Source organism: Montipora capricornis, chromosome 10 (assembly GCF_036669925.1).
Source record: "Montipora capricornis isolate CH-2021 chromosome 10, ASM3666992v2, whole genome shotgun sequence".
NCBI lineage: Eukaryota > Metazoa > Cnidaria > Anthozoa > Scleractinia > Acroporidae > Montipora > Montipora capricornis.
In genome coordinates this window covers 8147214-8174283 of record NC_090892.1, presented here as the reverse complement: position 1 = coordinate 8174283, position 27070 = coordinate 8147214, and the positions used below count along the sequence as shown (strand labels likewise).

The window sequence follows — 27070 nt, the reverse complement described above, 5'->3', positions numbered from 1 at the left end:
GAGACTCGCCTTGATGAGCTTCTGGTTTCAGGGAAATTGGCCTTAGATCTTTAATCTCTGACTTTATTAAAGATCCAAGGCCAATTTCCCTGACGTCCACTCTGTCAAAGGTTGCTGAAAGCATCGTCATCGAAAAGGAATTGAAACCAACAATATTGTCATCAATTGACCCTGGTCAATTTGATTTCATTCCAGGATCTTCAACTGCCTTTGCTCTTATATCGATGCTCCACCACTGGCTGCGTGTTACGGGCGAGAATGGCTCAACTGTTAGAACTGCTCTCCTAGGCTATAGGGAAGCATTTGACTTTGGTAGATCACCGTCCATTTGTGGATAGCCATGCAAATTGTTCAGCCTTGGGGTTAAGCCAACTACCGTCAATTGGATCATTGACTTCTTACGGGGTTAGGCAACAAAGGGTCAAACTTAACAACAACTGCTATTCCAGCTGGTTAAATATTCCTGCCGGAGTTCCTCAAGGCACGCGTTTACGGGCCCCTGGCTGTTTGTGGTCATGAATAACGACCTAAAGTTACCGGGAGAGTCGTTCTCCATGTAGAAGTTTGCAGACGACTTGACTGTTTCGGAGTTGGTGCCAACTTCTGGGGAAAGCTCTTTACAGGAAGCTATCAATCAAATTTCCAGCTGGTCTCACAATAATCTCTTCCACCATCCTATGGCCCGATTAAGATAGACGGCGTGCAGTTTGAGAGGGTATCTTCTTGTAAAGTCATTGTAAAATCCTAGGGGTTACGATCAGTAATGCCGGACTTGAAATGGAACGATCAGGTGGATACTATCACCTCCAAAGCTGCACGTCAATGGGCCATTTCCGAGTTGCTGTTTGTCTCAGTTTCGAAGTGAGTCTTGTTGCTCAACTATTCAAAGGGAAATGAGTTTGATTTGCATAAGAATACGCAACTCATTTCCATTTGAATGGTTGTGCACCAGGACTCGCTTTGAAACTGAGGTATGCAGCAACTCGGAAATGGGCTATTGTATCTTTTGAGTCAGCTAAAGAGAGCCGGCATAAGTCCCGATGGCCTGTTAGCTTTTTATTATAGTGTCATTTAATAGATCAGTCCTAGAATTCTCATGTCAGCTATTCCATCGTAGTCTCCCGAAATATTTGTCTGATGACCTCGAACGTATTCAGAGGCGCGCCATGCGAATAATCTTTCCTAGTTTATCGTAATCTGCGTAATGTGAGGCGATGGATAAGGCCGGAATTCCAAAACTTTCGGAGAGACGTGAATCATTATCTATTAAATTATTTAATTAAAGGTATTGTAAGTAATGAACACCACAAGCTGGCTAGTCTGCTACCTCCTATGGCCAGTTCCCACGCTCGGCGTTTGAGAAATAAGAGACGTTTTAATACTCCAGTTTGTCGCACCGATCGCTTTATGTACTCTTTTATTATTAGCCATGCGATGTAAATAACCTTCAAACACAATTGTAATTAGCCATTTTTATTGTAATTTTTATATTGTACGTAATTCAGTCCTACGACTGTAATGTATGATGTTTCAATAAACGAGTTTACTACCATTACTACTTCACCCAATGATAATGATGATACCCAGAAGGAAGTGCACCAAATTATCGGGGCATCCGAGGGATTCATTCATCACCTAACCTGCGATCAGGCCCATTTTTAGCTTCGCTCATATGTTCTCTTATGTGGTCGATTTTTCGTTTCGCCAACTCCACAACACGCGAAACTAAAATAGAGCCTGATCGCAGGTTATTCATCACCCAAAAAAGCCAAAAAACACGAGAAAATATTGGGTGCCAAAGACCAGCGGCCTATCAGGAGAGTATGCGCAGTGACCATGACAACTTGACTGAATCCAAACGAGAGAGATCTGAAGTTCCAGTTGGTCCTTATTGCTGTAAATGGATGGAACAGCTAAGTGATGATGATGATGCGAAAGACCTGGCATCGGGCTGGGCGAAAAGAATCCAAGGTTCCCTTCCAACTACAAGGAGTGATGTCACAGGGTCGGGTGACGTCAAGTCTCGATTCGGATCAAATGACGAGCCTGAGCACATGGAGTCCATATTTCCTTGTGAAAATGGAAAAGTCTTGAACTGTAATCCGCGATTGAAGAGTCGTGAGCTTCCAGATTGTCGGAGTTGTGCAAATTTGGATCAGTTTTCTGGGCATTCTGGAGCCTCCACACATTCGAATCAATACGTCTCGTCGTTCGAAACCCCGTCAAAACAATCGAACGTAGTAATTGATCGCTCATCGGAATCAAGCAAACTGAGCACTCCAAGACCAGACGCCAACTTCTTGCGCCAAAAGCGCTTGGCTTTTTTTAGCAGTGTTAATGGGCTGCAGGAAGAAGAGGATTTTAGTTCGTTCCACGATAGGAATCACAATTTATCAAAAGAAACTTACTGGGCACAGCCACTGCAAACTTGTAAAAACGAAGCTTTGGACAGACCAAATGTCGAAAACCTTGACCAACGTCACGGTGTCTCAGGCAAGCCCAAAACAGTCAATCATATGTATCAGTTAGAAGTATTGGAAAAACCTTTGTCACGCAGTCTCAATGACTGCACTTCAAACGACGAGTTGCAGTATTGTTGCAGAACTCCTCGACGGTTTGAAAGTGATGAAGACGAACTCAGGTTGGAGCTTTGGGGCTTAAAAGAGGCTGTACGTTCTGGGGAAGTTGATTTAAATGCATATCTTTCGGAGTGTTCATGGAAAAATAACAGATTCATCCCTGCATCGCCACATCAGTCTGACGACATTGTAGGTGAATGTTCCAGCAATACACCTATCCAAACATTTCAAAATGAACCAGTGGCCCTTCGCAAAATATCAGATAAAGAAGTTTCTAATGAGTCATACATGCCTACTTTGGATCAGTTTGGTAATGAAGGACGAGAAGACGACAAAGGTTACCCTTTTTCAAATGGCAAAACATTTGAGAGGGAAATTTCCAATGGCCCGCACTTCAATAGTCCTGAACCTCAGATTAATGGCCCTCTTTATTGTGGGTTTGAGAATTCTGATTCTGAGACTAGCTTGTTAAGTTTTGGCTCCAAGTGTGATGATGTTCACTACCGGAAGGTTCAGAAAATGAGCCCGCAAGGGAAAAGCAATCCACAAGAACACAAAGTAAAGCAAAAGAAAGGAAAAGATCAAATTCTCTTGGAACTTACTGAGTTCATTGAAGGTTTTGGAAGTTCAAAAGAGTCAAGTCAATTTATAAGCGATACCAGTAATTCACAGGAAGAGCCACTGTGTAATTCAAGTATACATTCTGGTGATATCAAACTATCACATAGACAAGAACCAATTATAGAAAAATATTTGATGCCATGTAAAAGTCATAAAAGTGTAATGGGAAAAATTTGCCCTACATGTGGTGAAGTGAACAGCAAGGCTGCTAATTGGTGCATTGAATGTGGAAAGGCTCTTATTTCTGTTCAACCAACTTCCTTGACAGCTGAACAGCAAAACATCTTTGAAAAGCAACGTGAAGAAACGCAAGCATTGATGGCTGAAACATTAAAAACACCACTGAACTTTTCATACCTCACGGCCTCAGAGAAAGCTAAAAGGGAAGAAAGATTGTTGAGTGACGAAATCTCAAATCTCTCATTAAAAGTCTCGCAAAGTACAACTAATTTAGAGGATGAGAAGTACTTGTCAAGTTCTCATGAATACAGAAGACGCTGGTTGAGGTCAAGCATTGCTTGGAGTAGTTATCACCCAAGTGAACTTACTAAGAGTCCTTCTTTTGTCAAAGACCACAGGAAAACAAAAAACAGGCAAAGGGCAATTTCGTTTTCTGATGTAACTAGCGTTTCCTCTAAGGGGAAAGAGAAAGGAGGTAAACACATGCAAAGAAACGTTCGTAGCAAATCTGCAAGGAAAAGAACAGTTAGTTGTTGTTTATTGGATGCAAACAAAGTCACGGATAATGACAAAGGGTTCACAATTTTAAGATCTGTTGCTTGTCATCAGAATGCTGGTTTAAAAGTTGAGCATAAAGGAGGACAAGGAAAAACTGTTGGCACTGAAAATACGAGTTCTTCAAATGGAAATCATGAGCAATCAAGGACATCTATTACAAGGCTTGAAAATAATAATTTATGCAAAAGAGGTGGCAAAAACAAGAGCCGTTCACATCATCACAGCTTGTCTAAGGTATTAAAAATGTCTGTGCAAATAAACTGTTAATGGGTGTTAGATACATGTACACGTACAGTAAATTGAAGAAACAGCTGTCCATGGTTGTAGGGGAGTGTCATCAGGTTTTGGTCTTTAAAACAGTTTTAATAGAAGACAACCTTCATTCTGAATTATTATTCTCCTTTAGATTCATAGTTTAGCCAAGCTTGTCTTCTGCTTGATTGATGTAAGGAATACTGTAAGAGGCAAAAAAAAATTCCCCTCATTCTCAAAATGTTACCTTACATGTACCGGTAAATACCATCAGGATTGGAGGTCAAGAGCCCATTATTTTTTCCTTGAAAACATTCAATTTCCTGTGACATTGGAGTGTTACTGTAGATTTTCCTTAATTGACCAATTGACTCCCGGAGGTTCCCCATTGATGAGTAAAACCGTCTGACACATGGAATAAAATAGTCTGGGTGGTTTAGGCCAGTTTGGGTGTTAACAGGTTAAGTGTTGCTTTGTATCACAATATTACTTAAATTCAGTATCCATCTTCACTGTTTTAGAGTTCTAGTTCATCATCATTAGAGGATGGATTGAAGCCATTTAACTTGGAGAAAGTGATTAAGGCTGTACCACCCTTGAACCTACAAGGTTAGAGAAATGGTTCTCATTGTTTTTTAGACTTTAAGCCAGATGTTCCATGTACATTTAATTTGTTATTTGTGGCAGTTGTTGAAAAATAATATGATAAGGAATAATAGCAAGTGCTTGTTTAACCTAATGTGAAGTGTCATTGTTTTCTTTTTTCCAGATGTTGGTAATTATGACAGAATTGTTTCACTGGTAAGCTTTTAGAAGCTCTTGTGCTTCAATATCAAATTAAGACAATTATTCTGCCTTGTTTTTCTTTCAGTATACGCTAAATAAGGTGAATGAGGTAAAGCCAATGACATTAATTTTAAAGATTGAAATATATATATATATATTTGAAATGTGGATTGTAGACAAAAGGGAGAAATGATCCTCACACTTACCGTATTTACCAGTGTATAAGTCGACCTATTATGGCCTCAAAAGAAGCTCCAAAAATCCCCCTCGACTTGTACACGGGTCAAAGATTTAGAGCCAAGTTCTAGCTAAGTAATTTATTCAAAATTAACATAATAATGTTGTCTTGAGCATAACAAGCGCAGTGGACAAAAGACTTCAAAATGAATGTAAGCAATTTCAGTTGAAATAAAAAAGGATTTGTCCAACTCTAAATGTTAAAGATACTCACAAGCACAAATATCAAATAGACACTGGAAATTTTTGTTTTCCAAAGGCGGAAAGCTTGCTCTAAAAGGCATTTCTGTTTCTTCAAATAAAACGCGATCGTTCAACAGCTTGGTAACCTGGTGCAATACCTCGTGTTTGGGTGCAAGCATCGGGTAACTACTTTATGTAGGCACTCATATAGTGGTCCGGTGTAGACCAAGTAGTTACCAAGCATGATGACGTCACTCGTGTTGCCTGAAAATGGTGGTTGGTAATGATTGTTTTTTATTCTTTATACAAACCAGCCTGATTTAAATGCTTTTGCAAACTTCGTATTGTTTGGTTTATGGGTTGTTTTGTTTGTCATGTGAGAATTATAAGTCGAGGACCAATTAAACCTTGCACATTTCGCATCGTCCGCAAGTTATTTTCAAAGATTGACTCCTGCTTCTGTGATGTTGTGCTTATCCTCTAAAGCCCTTTATCCTTGAACAACGAAACAGGTTAGCTTGAGGTTTACATGTTCGATTTTCTGAGAACTTTAAATCGAATTTCGAGGACAAAATGCCCGCATGCATATACAACAACTGCTGAACCACAAAACCATTAAGTGCTTGAGGCCCTGATTTTTTGTGTATCCACAGTTCCAGAAATCGAAGAATACAAGATTAGTATCCCATGAAGATTTAACTAAGAAATTAAGAAATTGCTTAATTTTTTGCCATCAAAAATGGGGGGTCGACTAATACACGGGTAAATACGGTATCTGGACAATTTATTTCAAGCAATTTAGTGTGTTACGGTAACTAATTACTGGCAGAAAGATAATAACCTCGCTATTTCCAGGAAATGCAATTTATTTAACTGGAGACAACTTAACTCGAGCTAACGACTACTATTAGTACAATCTCAGTACAATTAACTCAATACTTCCTTGCGCTTATCTGACCACAGGCAAAGCACTGTCCATCTCTTTGACAAAATCTCCCGAAGGCTTCTTTCACAGTATCACATTGCATGGAAACCAACTGTAGATTTGCCACTTGCCACTTGTCACTTGCCACTTGTCACTTTTCACACAATATCACTTGGAAATCACAAACAAGGAACGAAGTCCCGAATCACAACAACAACAACGACCTGACTAGAGAGTAGTATTCTTTTGTTAAAGTCCCTAAAGGAGATTTGTCACAAAGTTGATGCTGCGCCCGTACAATGACAGTAGCTATGTGATTATTATTGCAGCTAAAACTGCTAATGTGTGGTTCCAGAAAATATCCATACCCCCACCACGGAAGATCATTGGAAATTCCGAGGGAGAGGGGGGCTTAAAGGGCAGTAATTTCCAAGGGGTAGGGGGGTTTCGTGGGAAACTACTTTTCCAAAGGGTCACGAACCACATACAAAACACTGAAAGCAACATACGATCGATCTGAAGCACAAAAACACACTATCGGACGATGTTTTGAAACAAAAGTCAGTTTTGAGATAAAGTTAATACTATTAGCTTCAATGTTTCCATTTTTTTTCTTTGAGTTAGCAAGCGCTACAATCTCCCGAAGCTAAGAACAATGTGTTTTTCATTTGGGACGGATTCAAAACATTTAAAAAAAAATGGCAGTCTCAACTGGAGTCTCGTCCCCAGACTTCCAGCTTTGTCTCTTTTTCGTCTAACCAACACTTCCGTTTGTCTCTTTTTCGTCCAACCAACACTCCGGTTCACTTGAGTATCGCTTTTTGCTACCTTCACATGCAGTAAACACATTTTTGTTAGGATTCATGTTTTTCTGGGGGTAGTAACTCATTGAAAATGCGATAACGCTTGCGTGCAACGACATTTTCTTTTTTGTGGGTGGCATTTAGACCACAGACAGGAACTGGGAGTCAAGTTTTCTCTTCTTTGAGTAAACGCAATTGGGGCCTCGGGAAACGATTGTTGAGGTTCAGTTCGTTATGTCAAACTGGAAATTCTAAAACAGGAGTTTCACTACTCATTGGAGAAAGTAAATCGCGCCAAAAACAATAACAGTCGCCCTCTCGATTCCATCCGTGGCTCAAAGGCAAGCAACAGTGAGGCTGTGTGTCATTTACCGGAGAGAAAGACTGCTGCTGGAGAGTCAGTAAATTTGAAGACTGCACTTAAATCGCCATATCTAAGTTTACAAATAATTATGATAGATTATTTTGGCGTCAATAACTTTCTTCGTAAAACGATCGCCTTTGTGACGACGTTCATGAAACCTACCGCGTCAACATGTGTGGTCCCTAAATAAGAATCAACCTGAAGAAACTGACAAAATGTGTAGACAAAGGAACCTTGTAAGTTTCTGTTTTATTTACTATCGTTTGCGAAGTTGTCTAAGCGAGTGAAATGTTCTCATCGAAATTTGCACAAAAACGTGAAACAGTCGACGTCGTGCAACCCAAATGTTTAAGCTTTGCAAAGTTGATGGCAAAGAAGCTAAAAGTTTAGCTGGATAATGAGCTTAACAAAGCGTTATATTTTTCTAAAAGTTAACCTGAATCTTTACACTGTTGTAATAAACTTCTACTGCAATTACATAACTAATTCACTTTCTTTTTTATAAGTAAAAAAATTCTGGAAATTCCTGAGGAGAGGGGGGTGATCAAAGACCCCTCTGGAACAGGAAATATCCTGGGGGGAGGGGGGGTGCAAATCAAAATGTCCTCTGTGGTGGGGGTATGGATATTTTCTAGAACCACACAATGTCAGTTCATTGTAGTTACCTGTATTGCTTAAGCCCAGTTTACTCTGCAACATAAGCGTGAACTTTATTCACGCTAAAGAGAAGTGATATAATTATGCAAGCACAGTTAGCTCCAGAAAAGAAATTGCTTGATAATGAGACAAGGCACATTTCCAGAATGGCAGACGGTTTTAAGCTTAGGTTTATGTTGTACTGGTTTACTCAGTTGTTAATAGGACATAAGCATAAGCGTAAGCATAAGAAAATGGAAATGATTCCTTTTTTCTTATGATTATGCTTACAGTTATGTTACTCTTGGTTTACAAAGCTTATACTTATGCTTATGCTTAAGGATACTCCAAACCTTTGTGGGCTACTTTTGCCAAGAAAAGAATTTTTAAATCAAATTAAAGTTAATAATTTAAACTTTAATTTTCCAAAAAATTAAATTCAAATCTGAAAACGTGGGAAAGTTGAGAAGAATAGATTTTTTTAAAAAGTTAATAAATTATAAAGGTGTTTTAATCTTCGTAAAGCGTGAACTCCCACACAAGCTTTTCACGGCAAAAGGGCTCCTATTCCAAATAATAAGAATTTTTTGTTTCCACTCACAAAATTCTTTCCAAAAACTCGTAAAGTCACTTCGTCGTGACGAACCGCTTAAGAAAAGACAAAAATCCTTGGATAAAGACAAAAGCTAAGCCAGGACCCAAGAAGAAAAAAACAACTGATTTTTTTAGCAAAAAAAGGAAAAATCTTCTGGACAGGGATAAAGATTTGTGGTTTGATCAGCCTTCGAAATTTCCCAAAAAAGATGTGGAGAAAGCAGTCAGCTTTTCCCCTGCATCTTTACCTGGAGCCAGTAGCAAAAAATTGCACGGGGCAAGTTTTAACCGATTGCTTTCATGTCAGCCACTAATGCCTCCCTGTAATCTCGCTCCTCGGTTTTGTTTTTCGTTGCCCTTGCAATTTTCCTTCCTTTGGTTTTCCCATAGTTGTTACCACTGGAAAATAGGCGCAAGGGAGCTACATGTAACTAGGATAAAACGTGACTAAAAACACTATTGCTTTCCCGTGGAGCACCATTTTGCTTGCTATGAACTAGCAGGGTCCTATCATATCATTGGCTGGTGTCTCACAGTGTGAGCCCATTGTTGACATAATTCTCAGAGAAGGCGTGACATGCTTGTATTTCTTTTGACGGCGAAAACTCGCACTACAATTTTGATGAGATGTATCGTTTTCAAATGAATTAATAGGGTATGTAGAACTGACAGATTTCCGTGAAATTTAGCCAAAATGTTCATCGAAAAATTAGGAACGAAATTGTGTCGGCATTTTTACTCAAACCAAATACTTCCCTTGTGGTGGCTTCGGAAGGCAAAACTTGTTTCATTTTTTTTAATAGTTGAACTTGACAGACCTATAAAGAGAGAAAATGCTCACACGCTTTGAAAGATTGATGCTTTGGGATTGACACTGTGCAGCGATCATCAGCGATCACGTTTGATACCCGATGAATTCAACGGAATGGCGCTCGGCCATTTCACTGTTTACCGGCTTCCTTCACTTTCACAAACAGAATAATGATAAATAAAATACTTATATTTTTTTACGAATTCAGTGCATTTATTAACCTTTGTATTGATATATAGTTTGTGGTAGTTTCCTTTAAAACAGCGCGCGTACGATTTTTTTTCTGGAGAGCACGCACGAAGGCTTGGAGTAACCTTAATATGCTTATGTTACAGTGTAAACCAGGCTTAAGGAACAGCTTCCATTCACCTTTCAAACTCACAATGTGCAGCAATGTGTTCCATCACAACTAGAATCTTGGCATTTTTTCAACTTTATATTTGCCAGCCGTGAGGGTTACTAGCTTATTTTCCAGAGGCTATTGGTTGGTCAAAGTGGAAAACCCCTCAATCAATCCCTGGAAACCTAATGTCATAATCCATATTCTCTCAACTTTTCTTTTATTTGTTTTGGAAGTAATAAGGAGAATCTGTCAGAAAATGAACTAAATATTTTGTGATCATTCCATTCATTCTCACTATCTGTATGTTTCATGCGATGATAAAATGTATAGAGGAATTGGATGCTAGCCATTTTAACTTCCAGTGGTTTCAGTATGTACTGAGAGCGCACAAAAAGTGTCAGCTACTTCCCTTCATGAGACAATTTGGCTACTTTGTTTATCCTGAATTGAAGCTAAGATTAAAATTAATTTTGACAATGACAACAGTTGGTTACTCTATATGAAGTGCCTGTGAAGTAAAAAATATCTTTAGCTTATTTTAATTAAAGACCTTTCAAAATGATGAAGAATGGTGTTTCCTACTTTGGAATACCTTCTTTTGTTCCAGAGATATACAAGTTTTGTTTAAAAAATTGATGATGTCACAAACAAAGCAAACAAAGGACTGTAATGAATCACAAAATTGAGAATATCTCCAAAAATATTGGATGGGTGTTGTTCAAACTTGGCAGCAGTAATCGACATCAAGTAAGGCCAGAAACCCATAAGGGTTGAAACGTGTAATGGCCCCTTGTGTGCTGGGAAACAAGCTTCTGAATATTCAATTTGCTAAGTACCATATTTGGAACAACAAGAGCGAGGGGTTTCCAAATATGGTACTTAGCACTGAAACATTCAACCAATCAGTTCACACTGAATATTCGGAAGCTGTGAATGTGCGTTACACGTTTCAACCCTTATGGGTTTCTGGTAAGGCTTTATGCTGTTGCCCTGGCAACCATTTTTGCTGTTGGGTTTATTTAACACAGGATTGATTTTGTTGTTTATTGTCGTAATGACATGTTCACTCTCGGTAAGCTTATACAGAAATGTAGAGCATTATGGGCAGCACATGTGTTTCTAGTCTGACCATCAGATTCTGTCTGTACTTATCTATTCAAAATTCAAGCTATTTGGTTCATTGCAGGGAGGGATTCTAAATGAGAGTGTTGCTATCGCAACATCTTAATGGGTGTCACTCTGTGCCTAATCTGATGTACATTACTGGTGCAAAGTTTAGATATCATCGCTCCAATATTTTCGGAAATATTCTCAATTTTGGGATTTATTACAGTCATTTGTAATATTTATGACGTCATCAATTTGTTGACAAAAACTTGAATATCTGTGGAACGAAAGAAGGCATTCCAAAATAGAAAACACCATTCTTCATCATTTTGAAAGGTCTTTGAGCTAAGTAAAAGATAATTTTTTACTTCATTGGCACTTTAAACCAGCCACCAACTTCTAATAATATTAACCGGTAAAACTTCCTTTTTAACATTAAATGTTAAGTTTTTCCTACTGATCAGCTTCCTATTACCGTAGTATTGGTGAAAACAAACTTGGAGTAGGAAAATGTACAGTAGTTGGAGTCTGGGTATGTTTTAAAAATGGTTTCTCTCGTTTCTTCCTTTACTTCAGATCCGCTCTCAGCGTGACAGTGAGCCAGTGCCTTTCCTCTATATCCCTGATGAAATCCTTCTGTGGATATTTTCCTTTTTACCACGCAAAGACTTAGTGTCTTGTTCTCAAGTTTGCCATCAGTTTTACCGTATCTCCATGGATGAGACGTTATGTATGAGTTTATTCAGTTTTACTGTTTATTACTTTTATTGGTGGGCGCCTTGGTTTAGGTGTCATTGTGTTGTTCAGTAGCTTTGTTGTAGTTGGAACAGTTGATCCCAATTCAATTCAGTTGTTATTGAGACAATACCGATGAGAGGTCACCCCCTTGTGAATACCAGTGGGCAGTCATTGGTGTGTTCCGTGTTTGCAAGTGTTCCATTTTATTCCTTTTCAGTGCTCGACCTTAGCGGTAGTCCACTAGTCCTGAACTAGTGCAAAATGCTTCTGGACTAGTAGAAACTTAGAACCACTAGTCACAGGACCAGTAACTATTTTGTAATTAGTTTTTGCAATGTCTAAAAAAATACAGTAGGTGAAAACAAAATACACGTCTTGTAAATGTTGTTTCAATGTGTTCCTCGCAACATTTCGATCGCGAAAACAGATAGTCCAATGCGATGACTGAGGCGAGAAGACTAAACAAAGCTGAGGTTGGGACAGGGCACTAAGGAACTCCCAGCCCACCATCTTTGTCTTGACTACCCATGTTCTTATCATGAAGAGATTAGAGGCCTATGTTTTAGTTCTAACAACAGAGATTATCCAAACAAACACCATAAAGAGGGTAGTGGAGACGCAGAAAAGACACTGGAGACAAAAGAGAGCAAGAGCAATGAAGCGCCCAAGAAATCTACATAATTATGGTCAAAAGGATCGAACCATTAAAGTCAGGCATTTCCACCCTGAATGGGAAAACACTTTTCCTTGGGTTATTTACAAAGATGGCGAAAAGATATTGCAAATAATATTGCCATGCTACAATCAGGACGGACTACCAGAGATTTACTCCGGACTAGTAAATTTTCAGTTCAAGTAGTCCCAGGGCAAGCGATCAAAAAAGTTAAGCTCGAGCACTGCCTTTTGGCTATTTATAGGGTTGCCATGTATACTTTCCTCTTCCTCACTGATCACTTCATGGATCTACCCACCTTTAAATTACCAGTGCTCAAAGCAACCTTTTATTTAGTATGTGGTGTTGACCAGTCTTTACTATTATTTTCAACTGAGCAGCAACAACATCTTGATTTTTAGGGAAAGTGATTGTGCTAAAAAAGAATGACAACATCACGGATGAATGGCTACAAGCAATTGGCAAACGCAAACCTGTCAGTTTAACGATATCGCAGTGTCACAGTAACAAAGTGACAGCGAAAGGTCTCAGAGACTTGTTCAGGAATTGCAGTGACTCACTAGAGGTACAGTAAATGAAAAAAAACTTGTATGTTTATTTTCCCTCATTTATTAAATTTATCTTGGCTGGTAATATGAAGGAAATGGTTTGGTCCAGTGCTTAGGGCTTTGGATTTGCATGCAGTTGCGCCCAGTTTAATTTCTGCTGTTGACACTGGCTTTATTTGCCTTTGAAGGCTTTTATTATCCCATTTACCCCTGGTGGTGGGACTTAACCCTTTCACCTCCGTGGGGTTCCCCATTGACGAGTAAAATCGTCTGGCGTTAGACAGAGTAAAATCTATAAGTGGCACTCTTGGGAGTGAAAGGGTTAATGAGGTTGGCAGGTTGCTTCCTCTCACTTGGGGTTTGAATTGTTTGTTACAGATTGTTGAAGTGGAGTGCCTTAGAACTGGCTTTCAACTTCATGCAGTTCCTCGTACTCGGCACTGCACATATAATGATGGTTTTTAGTGTCAAATTTCAATGTAGCTTTGGCCGGTTCACAATAAGTTTCATTTACTTGTTAAACAAAACAAAGTGCAAAGAACTTAGAAATTATAGCTTGCCAAGGACACCCCAACTTTGGCAAAAGGACTAACAAATCATAAACAAATATTTTGGGCCAAAGCTGTGCATACGATGATTTTTTTGGAAGTGAGTGTGGTGAAGAACCATGCACGGGGCACCGAATATCAAGAGGTTTTTATGAGGCTATCAGGATTGGGTCGGTCATTGGTGAAAATATTAGAGTTCCAGTTTTCTATTTTATACAACTGGCCTGATCAAATTATGAGAATTTTTCATCATGAAAATCTTGTGATTCACAAGTAGTGTCTTTTGATTCTTAGGAACTCAATTTCAGCAGGTGCCGTGGTGGCGAATTGATTGGGGAATCTGTTCTTTTGCATGTGGCTGCACGATGCTTTTGGTTGAAATCGGTGGATGCCAGCTGGAGTAACGTCAGTGACAGTGGCGTCCAAGCACTAGTTGACAATGTGAAAAGGTGACATTTTTTTCTATCATTACCTGTTTTCTGAAACCACTGGAATGATACCTTTATCTGTAATAACTACATTGTAAATAGCTAAAGCCTTAACTTAGCTCAGTGAGATTCACACAGTTGTTTGTTAAAGATAGAACTACATAGTAATTTTCATAATATTATACAGGTAGAGTATTTAATAAATGGCATGTTTGGTTTCTAAACTGGTGTGGCATTGGTGGATTAGTGAAACACAGAATCACCATCTTCTTCACATGCACCTTGAACCAATGCAATTTGTTATATAGGCAAACTGGTCCGAGAATTCTAATTGGTCCTCTTAGTGGTCCAAATTTTGCTATACAGACGGCTAAGATTGACTGATATAATGAAGCAGCGTAGATAGATTGCCAAGCAGTTCCCACTCTCTGCATGTTCGTGGAAGAGAAAATTAATGCAAGAAATGTTTTTTTATTTAGTCCTGTCAGAGTTCCAGTACAAATTTTACTTTCCAGAACTGTTAACAGAAGCAGGCGAAAAGGCAAGACTCAAGGAATAGAAACCCTGTGCAAGAGGAAACCTTATTGAACTAGCTTGTTCTGTCTGTACTGGGAAAATAATGGTCTTGTTCCTTTTTTGCAAGTTTATGGACCTCGCCTGCAAAAAAAAGAAACTTGAGTTCAATGTTTTCCCAGTACGGACCTCACTCTATATACTGCACAACTAGTACATAATGCAGGAAAATCCACATGATCATCATTACTAGTTTTGATGTCTGTTCTTCTGAGCTACACCTGTACAGTACAGGAGATGCAGCAGAGCTAGACCATTAAACTAGTTTCAGGTTACTTAAAGGATACACATGTCATATTACAAGATTTAAAAATCTTGTAATAAGGAGTTGCTGTGGTCACAATTGTTGAGCAATGTATGCCCAGTTGAATTTGTGCAATTCCATTGAATGGACCAGGGTCCTGTAGCTCATTTGTCGTACATGCAAACTGGCAATAAGTAGATAGCACTGATAAATTTCTGTCTCTTTACCATAGTTTTATAGTCATCAAATCTTCATGAATATCGTAGGTTGGAATGCCTTTGTCTAAATGGATGTCAGGCTGTCAGCGACAAGTTTATCAAGTGCATGGCTAAAAAGCATGGCAAGACGTAAGGATTTTTAATTTTACTATGGTACCATGTCTGGGAAAGTTTTTGGATGATGCATAGTTGAAGGTTTTAGATAATGAGTGGGGTATTAAATGCCTTGTAATCACAAGGCAGGACAGTCAATTGAAACAGTCCCCGTTTCAATCTAACTACATGCATTCCTGCAGTCTTAGGATCTTTGAAGTGTTTGGCTGTTTCAACATTACTCCATCTGGAATTGAAATTCTCGGCCAGACGTGCAAGAAGCTGCAAACTTTGAACATTGGACAGTGTCACAAGGTAAATTGATTTGGATTGATGTGCTTTAGTGTTTCATTTTAATTTTCAGTGTTGTGAGGCTGAGTTTTCTCAAAACTGCAATCCATAGCAGTCTGTGATATCACCCAGGGTTAGACGCACGCCATTCACTAGCTCGGCTCAAAAGGGTTAGACGCACGCCATTCACTAGCTCGGGACAAACTAACATTTTTGTCAACTTTACAAAATTTATGGGGCCTTTCATAAGCAAGTTTGCGAGGACATAAGGAAAAATGTATGTTTTTGGGCGCTCAGATTTAACTTCTGTGAAATAGAACTGTGATGTCACCATCGTCCCAAGTATCGTCTAGTCAGCATCGAAGAAAATTATCTCCATTCATTTATCTACTGGCGTGAACAATCAAGGCTGTACCGTCTTCTTCATTCCTCTTGGGAAGCTATCTGTTTACAAACTAGCTTTCCAAATCTTTCACGGTGGTTATTCGACCTTTATCAACTCGTTTGATAAAATCAATTTCTGTTCCAATCTCCCACCGACACAGCACCACAGTTTCTTTAGAAACTAAAATTTTGTTTACAAACGTTTTGTTTCTTCATTTAAATGTGCCAACCGTTTAAAGGAAAGCACATGTACTTTGACAACCATGTAGGCTTGGTTAGCTCGTGAAAATTGGTGACATCAACAATGTCTTTGCTATACTTAAATTTTGTGAATGGTTAACTGTACGTTGATGCGCATTAACTTTTGCATTGCAGATCACTGACTCAGCCATCGGTGCCTTGGTGTCAAATCTGCCTGAACTGGAAAATCTTGATCTTAGAGGTTGTAAACAGGTAAAATAAAAGTCACAGTTTTGTAGTACTATCTAGTTTGAACTTTACTACCCAGGAGGTATCAAAGGAAAGAGTCAATTCTAATTTATGAAAGCGAAGAAAATGACTTTTCGAGGCAGTGTGCGTTGGTTAAAAATGATGGGGTTAAAGGAAGATGGTGTAGTTCGAGGAAAACTACTGATGAACGATGTAAGGTTGTTGCTTTCTGTTCAACAAAAAGGTGGTTAGAAATTTCGAGGGGAGGGGGGGAGATTATATGATACTCTCTGGTTGCGCAAACCTGTCACAAGCCACCGCGCGATCGCATATGTTTGGTTTGAGCGAGGGTCCAGCACTTGGCTAAGTAGCCTGACTTCTTGCTGTTATACACAATTGTGGTCTCATTCACACAGAAGCCCTTCAAGCTTAAACTGCAAAACAGTCGTATTTTTTGCGAACGCAAGCGACGCGGTAAATATTCAAACGAAAGGTCTGGAGTGAGGGTAGAAACGGCGAGGGAGAATGTGGAGTGTGAGGCTCGCGCGCTTCACACGCGAGGATCACGCTTACGGCGCTTCGAAAATTCCGAAAGGGGAAGAAAACGACTGTTTTGCAGTCTACTTCAAGCTAATCCGAGCAGAATTGTTGGCCGTAATGTTTGATCAAAAGCAAACTCTATACAACGCTTAATCGAACAAAAAATGTTGGATGAACATCTTCCAACATGGGTGGCCAAACGGTCGAACAATGTTACAGCGAGCAAAGTTGGAGCGCTGAATCCAATTTCGTTTGATAGTTTGGCCAGGGCTTTACGGTGCTTTGTTTACAGTGATCATGTGGTTTGATAAAACAAACTTTTTCATCTTTGAAGATGGTCCCAATTTTGTCGGTCTATCCGAAACGAAACGGATCGATCTATTTAAACTTCCAACAGAAATTCCCTGACATTCTAACGAAATAGAAGGCACCCGAGTTGTTGACGACTATCAATTTCGCCTTGTGTACGGGGTTCAAGTCGGAGCACATCTCTTTTTCTGCGTTCATTTTTTAAAATGAATTTTTTTTATTTAAGCTAATGTTTGGTCTCTTTATTACTTCATTCAGGTTCGCGATTCTGCCGTAAAGAAGATTGTTCGTCATTGTCCACTCGTCACCACTCTGGTTCTAGCGAATTGTCCACTCATTACTGATGTATCTTTAGCAGAAATTGCCACCAATCTTCCTAGAATAAGGCAAGGAAGGATATCTTCGTTTATTAGATTAAGATTTAGATTCAGCTTCCTTCATTGATTCATACATTTACCACTATAAACAATGTACACAAACACAATGTATAAGTGGGCAGGATTAAATGTCTAAGAATTTGACGTGTTCGGTAGCAAAAAAAAGGCAGCACAACCAAGGTATTAAAAGAAAACACGTATTATGGCACTAAATGTAAGCGTCAATATTATTCCGTCAAGTCAAATGCTTTTTCCGAAATACTGGCCAGCCTCGGCGCAGGAATGGTATCAAGAACCTGTCCGCTTCGCATTTTCGCATTTTGATGCTCAGGGTAAAAATCCCAGTCTAAACTCCAAATAGGTTTGTGCATTGATGACGGCATCGGAAATGAAAAAGCCAAAGACTTGCACATGTGGACTTGGACATGAATGTAACTAATGTTCAAAGTTACACATAGCTTTCTCATACTTTGACCTAGATGTGTATGCCTCGGATTTATCTGAAGAATTGCTTCTGTCTTGTGCGTAGGTCTCTAGACATCTGTGGCTGTTCGAGAGTGAGTGATAACGGCATATGCGCTCTGTCAAGAAGTTGTAAGCGGCTGGAATTGTTAGACTTGACCTCAACTGGAGTAGGTCACAAAAGGTACTATCCTAATTTGGCGTTCTTTTGTTAAAGTACGGGAAGGTAATTACGCATTCTACTTCTTGTTAGGAAAATTAAGTATGCAATTAAAGGTGGACTCTCGTAAGAAATTTCCTATAGACCACTTTCATAAATGGTGACCACCTTTACATTCTTTTGTATTTATGTTAATTAGACCAACTGGCCTCATTTTGAAACAAAGTCTTTTGAAATTTGCTCATTTCAGCGAGGCTAAAAAGGCTTATTAGCATTAAAACAAAAGAATATTTTTATTTGGCCGCCTTATGAAAGAAGTCTATTCTGTAAAGCCCTGGCCAAACGAGAGCGAGATTTGATGAGAGTTGAAACTCTTGAGAGCTCGTGAGATTAGATTAGAGCGATCGAGAGTTGGCCAAACGAGAGCGAGAGTTGACGAGAGTTTTTTGAGAGTTTCACGCGCAAACAAAAGGGAGAGCCTGGGAACCACCCTGGGAAAACCCTTTCCGACGTATTGCCAGCCGGTATACATCTCTCCCTCAAACTCTCGTGCGCGGCCAAACGAGACAAAACTCTAGCTAACTCTCATGAAAAATTTGAGCATGTTCGCTTTGTTCGGTGCGTTTGAACAGGTCGTCCAACATTGTTGAAAGCGTAAAAAATGTTGAAAGCTTGATTGAAGGCGTTTAAGTTTAAATCAGTTTAAACTTTCATTCAACATCGGTTCAATTTTTCCTTTTTTCTGGAAATCTTGAATGGTGTCGAAGCCGTTTGAACACTCTGTTCAACAATTGTAGAACACACGCATGCGCACATCAGGCTGCAAAAGTCAATATGGCGTAGTTTATCTGGACGAGAGAGACTGGTTTCTAGTTCTTAGTTCCTCGCAATCAAATTTCGCAAAAGTGTTGTTTCTTTTGTTGGCGCAATGTTAGAACCGTTTGAACGGCCTCCGCACAACTTCGTTTTTGCGTTTAACTTTTGTTGAACGAATGTTAGTCAAATATTGAAACCGTGTAACCGGGCCTTTGGGGTTTTCTTTCATGTAGGGAGGGTGCCCCGGCTAACCAGTTACCTAGCTAACCGAGCTACCCTGGGAGAGCCAACTTTCATACCGTTCTTTATAAAACGCATTGAAGCGTTTACATGCTAGACGGGGTAACCCGCCTCCCCGGGGCACCCTCTCTACTTGCCCGAGGGACCCTTCTAGGCGAGCTATCTTTTTGCCATGTAAATGGTACGTGCCGGGTTACCCCGGCTAACCGAGGTAAAAGACCGCGAAACAATGGCGGCGCGCAATTACCATCCTAGGGAACTGTTTCGTTTTTATCACTTACCAGTGACATATACCGGAGGAAATGACAAAGTGCAAAATAGTCTTCTAGACACTGAAAAGCGGTCGTTAGCGTAACAAGTAATAAAAAAAATTAAACTTGCCGTTAAAAACGTTGCCGTGTTGAAAGTTATCGGTTATCCCAGCAAAAATGAGTTTGCGTTTTGTGTTATGGCTGCTACGTGCCTGTCCTTTCATCGTTCCGGTTTTCGGTCGTTCCCAAAATTTTGAGAATTTCTTTCCGAGCTTCGTGAATTTTGTTCCATGTTATTTACGGTCATTTTCGTTGTATCGTTTCCTCAGAAACGATTCGGAGTTATTTTGACCACAATATACCTTCTTAAATCAGACAGATCGCACTTATGATTCAGGCCCGCATTTACATGAGAGTCGGGTGAGTTTCATCCCGGGATGAACTCACGCCAGGATCTTTACATGGGAACTTTCATCCCGGATGAATAGTGAGCAGTTTCATCCCGGGACGCTTTTGGTTAGCAGTTATCATCGTGAAAACAACATGGCTCCGATTTCGCGTAGAATTTCACGGAACGCTAAAGTTCTTAAATACAAGTAGCATATGATGCAAACGCGATGCTGAAAAACGCATAATAGAAGTGTTTACTTACCTCTTTTGGGCTGAACTCATGGCGGTATAAGAACTGGCGGGAAAGATGAGACGTTGGAAGATGCGCAGAATATTCAATCGTCGCAAGTCAATTGTAATGAGGCTCAGATAAATGTGGTCGCGGTCAGTGATGAAAAAGTGTATCGTGTTTACATGCATTTTACACCCCCGGATGAAATTTCATTCCGGGATGAACACATCTTATTCAGGGAGCATTTAAATAGTTAAAGTCAAATGACCACGCACCGAGACGAAACTGAACCCGGGGCGAGTTTGCGCCTCAGAGTCTAGCTAAGGGCAAAGGACTTGAATCCTGTCTCATGAGTCATGGTACGGCCCTCAAGAAGTACAAGCTCGTATCCGCAAACGTCGGTCATATACATGTAGGATTGTTTCTTTCTCTATCCTTATCCTTTGCTTGCAAAGCGACTGTTGAACGCACTTCAATAATCCGAGATTACTACTAGTTTAAGTTGTCATCTTTAATTCTGATTTAGTGTGGTTTTTTTTTTTTGCAGCGTAATGTCACTCGCAAATTACTGTGGCCAGAGCTTATGTAATTTGAAGCTGAGCTTTTGCACAGACATTTCTGATGACACGCTGATTCATCTTGCCAAAAACTGCAAAAGGTAACGAGAATGTTTCGCATGGCTCGGCTAACAAATGGTTTTGTTTTTATTGTTTAGTTTAATGATAATCGGTAACATGTATTACCCTAAAATAAATCGAACAAAAATTGTATTTAGATTTTTATTTTCACGTTCAATTAAGCTATTGTTTTATAATAGGCCCTTGCAGCTGGCGATCACATGGTACAAAAACCGAGAGCGAATTGCGCACTGGGACACCTATAACAAAGCAACTTAATTTAAATTTTCTTTGTTTTAGATGTCCTAGTGAGCCATGGCGGCTCCCTGGAAATTTGAAAACTAAAACAAGCAATTCTGAAATGGGAACAGCTATTTTTAGAGTTTTGTTCATAGAGTTATGTCGTAGAGTTAGTTAAGTTTCCAAAATCCTCAGCCAACATTCATAAAAGCTAACCTTAGGCCTAAGGTTACCTTTTATGCATGTTTAGGATACTTTCTGTATTTCTGAATTCAGGATTTAGGCCTTCTAAAATCTTGAATTCAGGATTTTGGAAACTTAACTTTAACTCTAATGTCATAACTCTGTGAAAATAACTCTATTGCTAGTCAACCTCTTCTGAAATTCATTTAATTTGGATACATACGCGTTGTTTGAAAAAATATTTCGATTGAAAACATTAATTTCTGTGGTCTGAAGTTATTAATTTTTTGTTGGATTGGGGGTTTCTTTTAAATTTAAAACTCAAGATATTGCTTTGCTAGCGTTCTGACATGCTAAATCTTGGGCATCAGCTATATAATTAGGATAATTACATAGGTGACTAGAGCGGTTTTCAATTGAGTGTGAAAGAAATTATCGAATTGCTTTGGTTTTGCCTTACTTCAATCAGTGATTGGTTCAAAGTTCTCGCGCCACTTTTTCAACCAATCAGAAGTAAAACCAAAACCAATCGTGGCTCGCGCGTGCACATTTTCCCGCGCTTTGTGTTAATTACTTGGAGTTTTGATTGGTTTATTGGATTGTCTCCGTCCTTTTTGTTTGGCCAAAGTAATTACTTTGGTTTTCGTTTACGACACTCGATTGAAACTCGTTCTATTGAAAATTCTCTGCGCTGATTGGTTGGACTTGAGGTGATTATTAAGTGAGAATCACCTTTTTCAAAATGGCCGTAAGTCGTTTTGTCGAGGTGACAGACAGTGAATATCGGTGAATAAAAATCGAGACGAACCGTTTTTATTTACCGATATTCACCTCGCCTTCAGCGAGTAATCTAGCTTTCTGATTGGTTCGCTCAAACTCGGTTATCAGCTCATATACCGTATGACCTAATATGGAATCTGATTGCGTGAAGTGTCGCTAAGCTGAAAACTTATTGGTTTAGCATGCGTAACTGACGGGATATTTTATTCCAGGATTATTTAAAGACGCGGGAGTAAATCGATGATAGCCTCGCTGTGTTTTTGTCGTGAGTAAAATCCTTGAAAAGTACTAGTCGCCATGCCAGTGGCGGCCCACGCGCGACCAAAACCATCGCACTCGCCATAAAATATCCGCCAGCTACGCAGGCTATGATTGGCTTTAATTTCCAAATGAGCAAGCGTTCAGAATTTAATTAGAATTTAATAAAACAGTTATTCCATTTGCTCTTGTCGGATATGAGACTTGTTATAGCCAACTCGGAGCTACGCGCTTTGTTGGCCATTTACCGTCTTATATCCAACGCGCGCTTATTGAATAACTGTTAAATATACCGTATGGTGAAAGTTACAGTTCACATTGTAGCAGGTTGACAATCGGACATCTTTGAATTGTTACTTTCTGAGCTGCGTTCAATACCGTATGATCGTACCGTGTGATCGTAGCAAGAGTTGCCAAGGTGAAAACAAGCTAAGACAATATAGAACGACCCTCGGTCCAAATGTGTCCTTGGTAAAATTTGTTGACCTGGGTTCGCCAAGGAAATAGCCGATTTGCATGATGACGTTATTTACTACGAAGACCAGACTGCTTTGAGTTGCTTCTATTGTCAGGCAAATTTAAACAATTGTTTATTTGTTCCCAAGAAAGAAGAAAATTCTGAATAAAAAAGCATTCTGGTCTCGGTAGTGAAATGACGCCATCATGCCAATCGCCTATTGCCACTTGAAAATGAACATTCGCGCGAACAAGACCATTTTCGTGTCTGCGTTATACAGTGTTGGCAAAGCAATTTTCAACTGGATCGGTTGAAACTCCGTTGAAGGAAGCAGTTATAGAGAGCGGAACATTGACGGTCACGTATGCTCTCTTGAAGACCGTCATAATATAAAAGGTTTAACTCAGGTTTTCATCTTGTCATCTGAAAAATGCATTGACTAGAAATAACAAGCCCAAGGCGAAAACTAAAACTATGAAAAAATTAAGAATAATTTAGGGACAAAAAAAGAAATGATTTTTTTTCTTCTAATTCCTGTTATTTACTTGCTAAAACAATATTAAATCTCGGCATTTTCTTTCTCTCTCTTCACAGATTGACCACACTTCATTTGTACGGCTGCAAACGTGTTCGAAATACATTGGATCTCAAGCTTCTTAATCCTGCACTTACTATCGAGCGTTGAGGTCACGTGATAGTTAGATTCTCGATATTAAGATCTTCAGAGCTCAGCTCACAATACTGATACATACTTGCACGTGGAATCTTTCGGATCTCAAGCTACTAAACCCCGCTTGCAAGGGGAGTGATTCTCGATCAGTGGATTGCAGATTTTGATTGTGTGCAAATTGTTGCTCAGTAATTGCACCATTTAGAAGGACTGGTGCTGTTTTTTTTTCTTTTCAAATGATTGAATGAAGTGAGAAATAGAAAAAGGTGTCAATTACCCAAAAAAAGTCGGCAAGAAAACAACAAATAATAGATATATTTTTGGTTAATGGGGTGGGGGGGGGGGGGGTGGGGACATGTGTGGAACCCACACATATTCTCGAAGCACTTGTTCGAGATTTATCAGTGAAAGCACAACTGAGTATGTTTTCCTTTTGGTTATGCTACGTAAATCCTTTGGACATGTGGCACCGAGATACTTGCAACAATAATACTTCTACATCTCGTGCTCGCTGTCGGTCCTTTTATGACCAGTCGATTTTTGACTTAAGCTTGAGTTTTGCAGTTGAAAACTAAAACAAATTGCGGAAGTATTGGTGCCATCTCTCAATGGGTTTATGGTGTTTGGTTTTTTTATTTAGATCAGCTGAAGTTTATTTTTCTATAGTTTATTTTCTGCATTATTTTTGAAAATTCATTTTTGCTTTGTCTGCCAGTTTCTGTATTCGGAACGATGGAACACTGACTCCAAGTTTTCTGATTTATTGATAGAAAACAAAGCAATTTAAAGCATGTTCAGTCGTTTAAGTGTATTTGTTTTGTTGACTACCCGAGGCAAAGGATTTCGCCGTCTTCTCGTCTAGAGTTGGATTTGATTCTGTAAGGAAATGTAAATACATGATAAGTTGTTCATAGTTTGCAATAACTGTAATAAAGGATAAATAATATTCACTTTCTTAAAGTCTTTTTTGTATAGTTTCTATGCTCTACTAATTTAAAATACCACAAATGAACTTAACTCAAATCAGCTTTAGTGTTAGTTTGCAATGAAAGGAGAAGTTGAGGCAGGGCTGGTGCAGTGGTGAGAGAAGTCGCTTACCATGAACATGGCCTGGCTTCGACTCCAAGACTCGATGTCACATGTGGGCTGAGTGTGTTGGTTCTCTCGTCTGCGCCCCAGTGCTAGGAGACTTAGCCTGCGAACACAGCCGCCTATCATCGCACGAACCGCCCCTAGCGGACGGAGCGATTCGTGCGAAAGAGCGCCCTAGGGTCCGGGATCGAAGAGAGGCGGCTGTATTCGCAGGTTATCGAAGACTTGGCTCTTTAAAACGTTCATTTCAAACCGGAGTACTCGTAGGAAAACCTCCCAAGGCAGAGTAGAGAACCAACAAAGCTCAACTGACATATGAAACGATTTTGCCGTTGGTTGCACATGTATGTGATTATTCTACGGTTGCCTACTATTGTTATTTGCGCATACGTCCTGCGCATCTTGAGATACTCGGGTTTCATACAATCTCGTTCCCAGAGCCCGCATTACCCTTGTCCAGCGAACAGTGCTTGGCCCTCATTATGACTATCTACAATATCATTTTGCTCAGCTATGACACGCTCCACTTGACAAGCAATTTTTATTTTTGTTTTTAGAAGTGAAAGGGAAGGATTCACTTTAAGAAGTCTACATTGGAAAATAACTTGTTTACCTAGTAATATAATATGGTTAATCAGTTGCGTTTCTTTTCCAAAGAGCCCAAACATTATACTCACATCTGTCAAACACTGGATTGTCGAAAAGTAATTTTTCAACCATTCAACTACAGAAAGCCAAAAAGCACTTGAAATTGGACACTGTATAAATAGATGCTCGAGGGATTCCTCTGATATTTGACAAAAAGTACACAAAGGTGAACTGGCCATTCCTATTTTATAGAGGGCTTTATTTACATAGAGGATTCTATTTACAACCTTATACTGAAATTCTCTTATCTTTGAGTCCAGTGAAGCACGTCTAGGGAGGAGATAAATGTCTTTCCCTTGGTGCTGACCAAAAGGATCGCAGCCTCTGGGAACGAGATTGGGTTTCATATCGGTGGTGCTTATTAAGACAGGAATATTTATACGCGGTTTAAAAATGTGTGGCGAAAGAACTTAGCAAGTGCTCTTGGTATCCAAAAAGAAAATTAGGGGTAACCACGCATTTAGAGATAATTAAGCTTCAATTTTGAAAATAATTCCATACATAGCTTTGAAATTTAAAGCTTTTTACAAATATTGTTGATTAATTATCTTTAAAAAATTCTTGTTTACCCCCGATTTTCTTTTTGGATTTCAATACCAATTATTAAGATATGCTTTCCCCGCATATTCAGTAAACCGCGCAAAAATACCTTGGAATTAGTAGGCACCGTCCTTAAAAGCTCTTGTGAATAGCTTGGAGACGAAACTCACAAACAGTGAATGGTGATTTAACTTTTGTGTCGTTGAAATTAGATAAACTTTTACCTAAAGTTTGTGTTACTTGGCGTGTTGATAGATCCAAAATTTCAATTGTTTTTCCTTTTTTCCCCCAAGCAATTAGAAGCAAAGCTAAAAACCAACGGAAACTGGCTTGCAAGCATGTCGTCGCACATACCTCCTGTTTGCATAAAATTCTGATCCGCAGTAAAACTGGCAGCACCTTATTTGGTCTTATTTGACTGAAAACTGTACTCGAGTTACGTCACTCTAAGTTTCAGGCTTGTGGTTCTGGTTGGCTAAGAATGTAGGTCGGGATTTTTTATCCTATCACCATTGCGGATCCAACACAATTGAAAACTGCCCAACAGGCTCAGTAATTTGCCATTTGTGTGATTTTACCACCAATGCAAAGCTTACTTCAAATGTCTTTTTATTCAGACTTATAAACCTTATTCCAAAATGGCCGCCATTTTAGTATTCTTTTGTTTGATTGCAAATCCTGTGGTTTTGTCTTTTGAATTTTACGTTTGAAAGCGAAGCCAAAAGGGCCCATTTGTAAGGAAACAAAAGAATAGTAAAATGCGGCCATTTTGGAATATGGTGCATTTACTTTCCAGGGGAAAGAAAAAATTGGTGACCGTTTCCTGACATTAGAGCTACTCTAAGCATTCAGTTCTTGGGAGTAAATTACGCCATCATGCAAATAGCCTACAAGCCAGGGAAACTGTATCGAGCTTTAATTTCTTGAGTAATAAAAAAATAAAACCGACTGCAACCTACTCAAGATCATTTTACCCGCGCTGAAATGCGGCTACGTCACTCATAGTCTTAGGGCTCACTCATAGGTCTCCGGAAGTTATACTTACACCACCCAGTGCCACCTTGCGAGAAGTCTTGGTACGCCCTTGCCGATGCAAGTTAACTAAAATATAGTTTTGGTTCACAACTCTCGATCTGAGACCGATCTAGGAAAAACAACGATTCGCTCTTTTGTCCACACAAGAGTAAATGCCGCTTACCTTTGATACTTCTCCTTCTTCTCCAACCCATAGTCCCAGTAACACCTGGGTTGGATTGAAACTCTTCTCGCCTGTGTTCTCTCCCTAGTTCTAAAATTTTCTCGTAACCTGCTGTCGCCGCGGAGCGTTTAGTGATCACTACAATTCCAACTAGAGAAGTTAGGATGAACAATGCTGACCCTAGTTTCATCTGCAAGCAAAAAAATACCAGAAAACTCTTAGAAAGGCATGTTTGATGGATGACACGAAAGATTGAACTTAAATTGGAGGCGAGCAAATAGTACATGACTTGTTATCCATTTCAAAAGAATAAATCACTTGTGCACATGGGAAAACCGCCTTACCTTGTAATATTACCGAAAAAATATAGCAACGGAGTGACTTTTTTTCTTTGTTCTCGGTATTGTCAGCATTCGGTGAGTTAACTTTTCCTACAACCGGTTGCAATCAATCAAACTTAACTC

At 39.4% G+C, this 27070-nt stretch overlaps 1 protein-coding gene across 1 annotated transcript; it reads left to right on the top strand.

Annotated features, from left to right (window-relative positions):
• Positions 1-1613: 1613 nt before the first annotated feature.
• On the top strand, positions 1614-24078 carry LOC138019508 (uncharacterized). Its single transcript, XM_068866319.1, has 13 exons — positions 1614-4172; positions 4712-4799; positions 4960-4991; positions 11556-11709; positions 12792-12955; positions 13781-13935; positions 14998-15078; positions 15246-15357; positions 16093-16170; positions 17254-17381; positions 17902-18018; positions 20471-20581; positions 23053-24078. Exons 1-13 carry the CDS (start codon positions 1683-1685, stop codon positions 23141-23143), a joined length of 3801 nt encoding a protein of 1266 aa, XP_068722420.1. The 5' UTR covers positions 1614-1682; the 3' UTR covers positions 23144-24078.
• The last annotated feature ends 2992 nt before the right edge of the window (positions 24079-27070 follow it).

What these genes read in the sequence shown, in the direction of transcription:
- LOC138019508 (XM_068866319.1), top strand. Translation starts at nt 1,683, where the DNA reads ATGTGGTCGATTTTTCGTTTCGCCAACTCCACAACACGCGAAACTAAA. An exon ending in ACCACCCTTGAACCTACAAG is followed by an intron (nt 4,800 to 4,959) that starts GTTAGAGAAATG and finishes TCTTTTTTCCAG; the next exon opens with ATGTTGGTAATTATGACAGA. An exon ending in CTCCATGGATGAGACGTTAT is followed by an intron (nt 11,710 to 12,791) that starts GTATGAGTTTAT and finishes CTTGATTTTTAG; the next exon opens with GGAAAGTGATTGTGCTAAAA.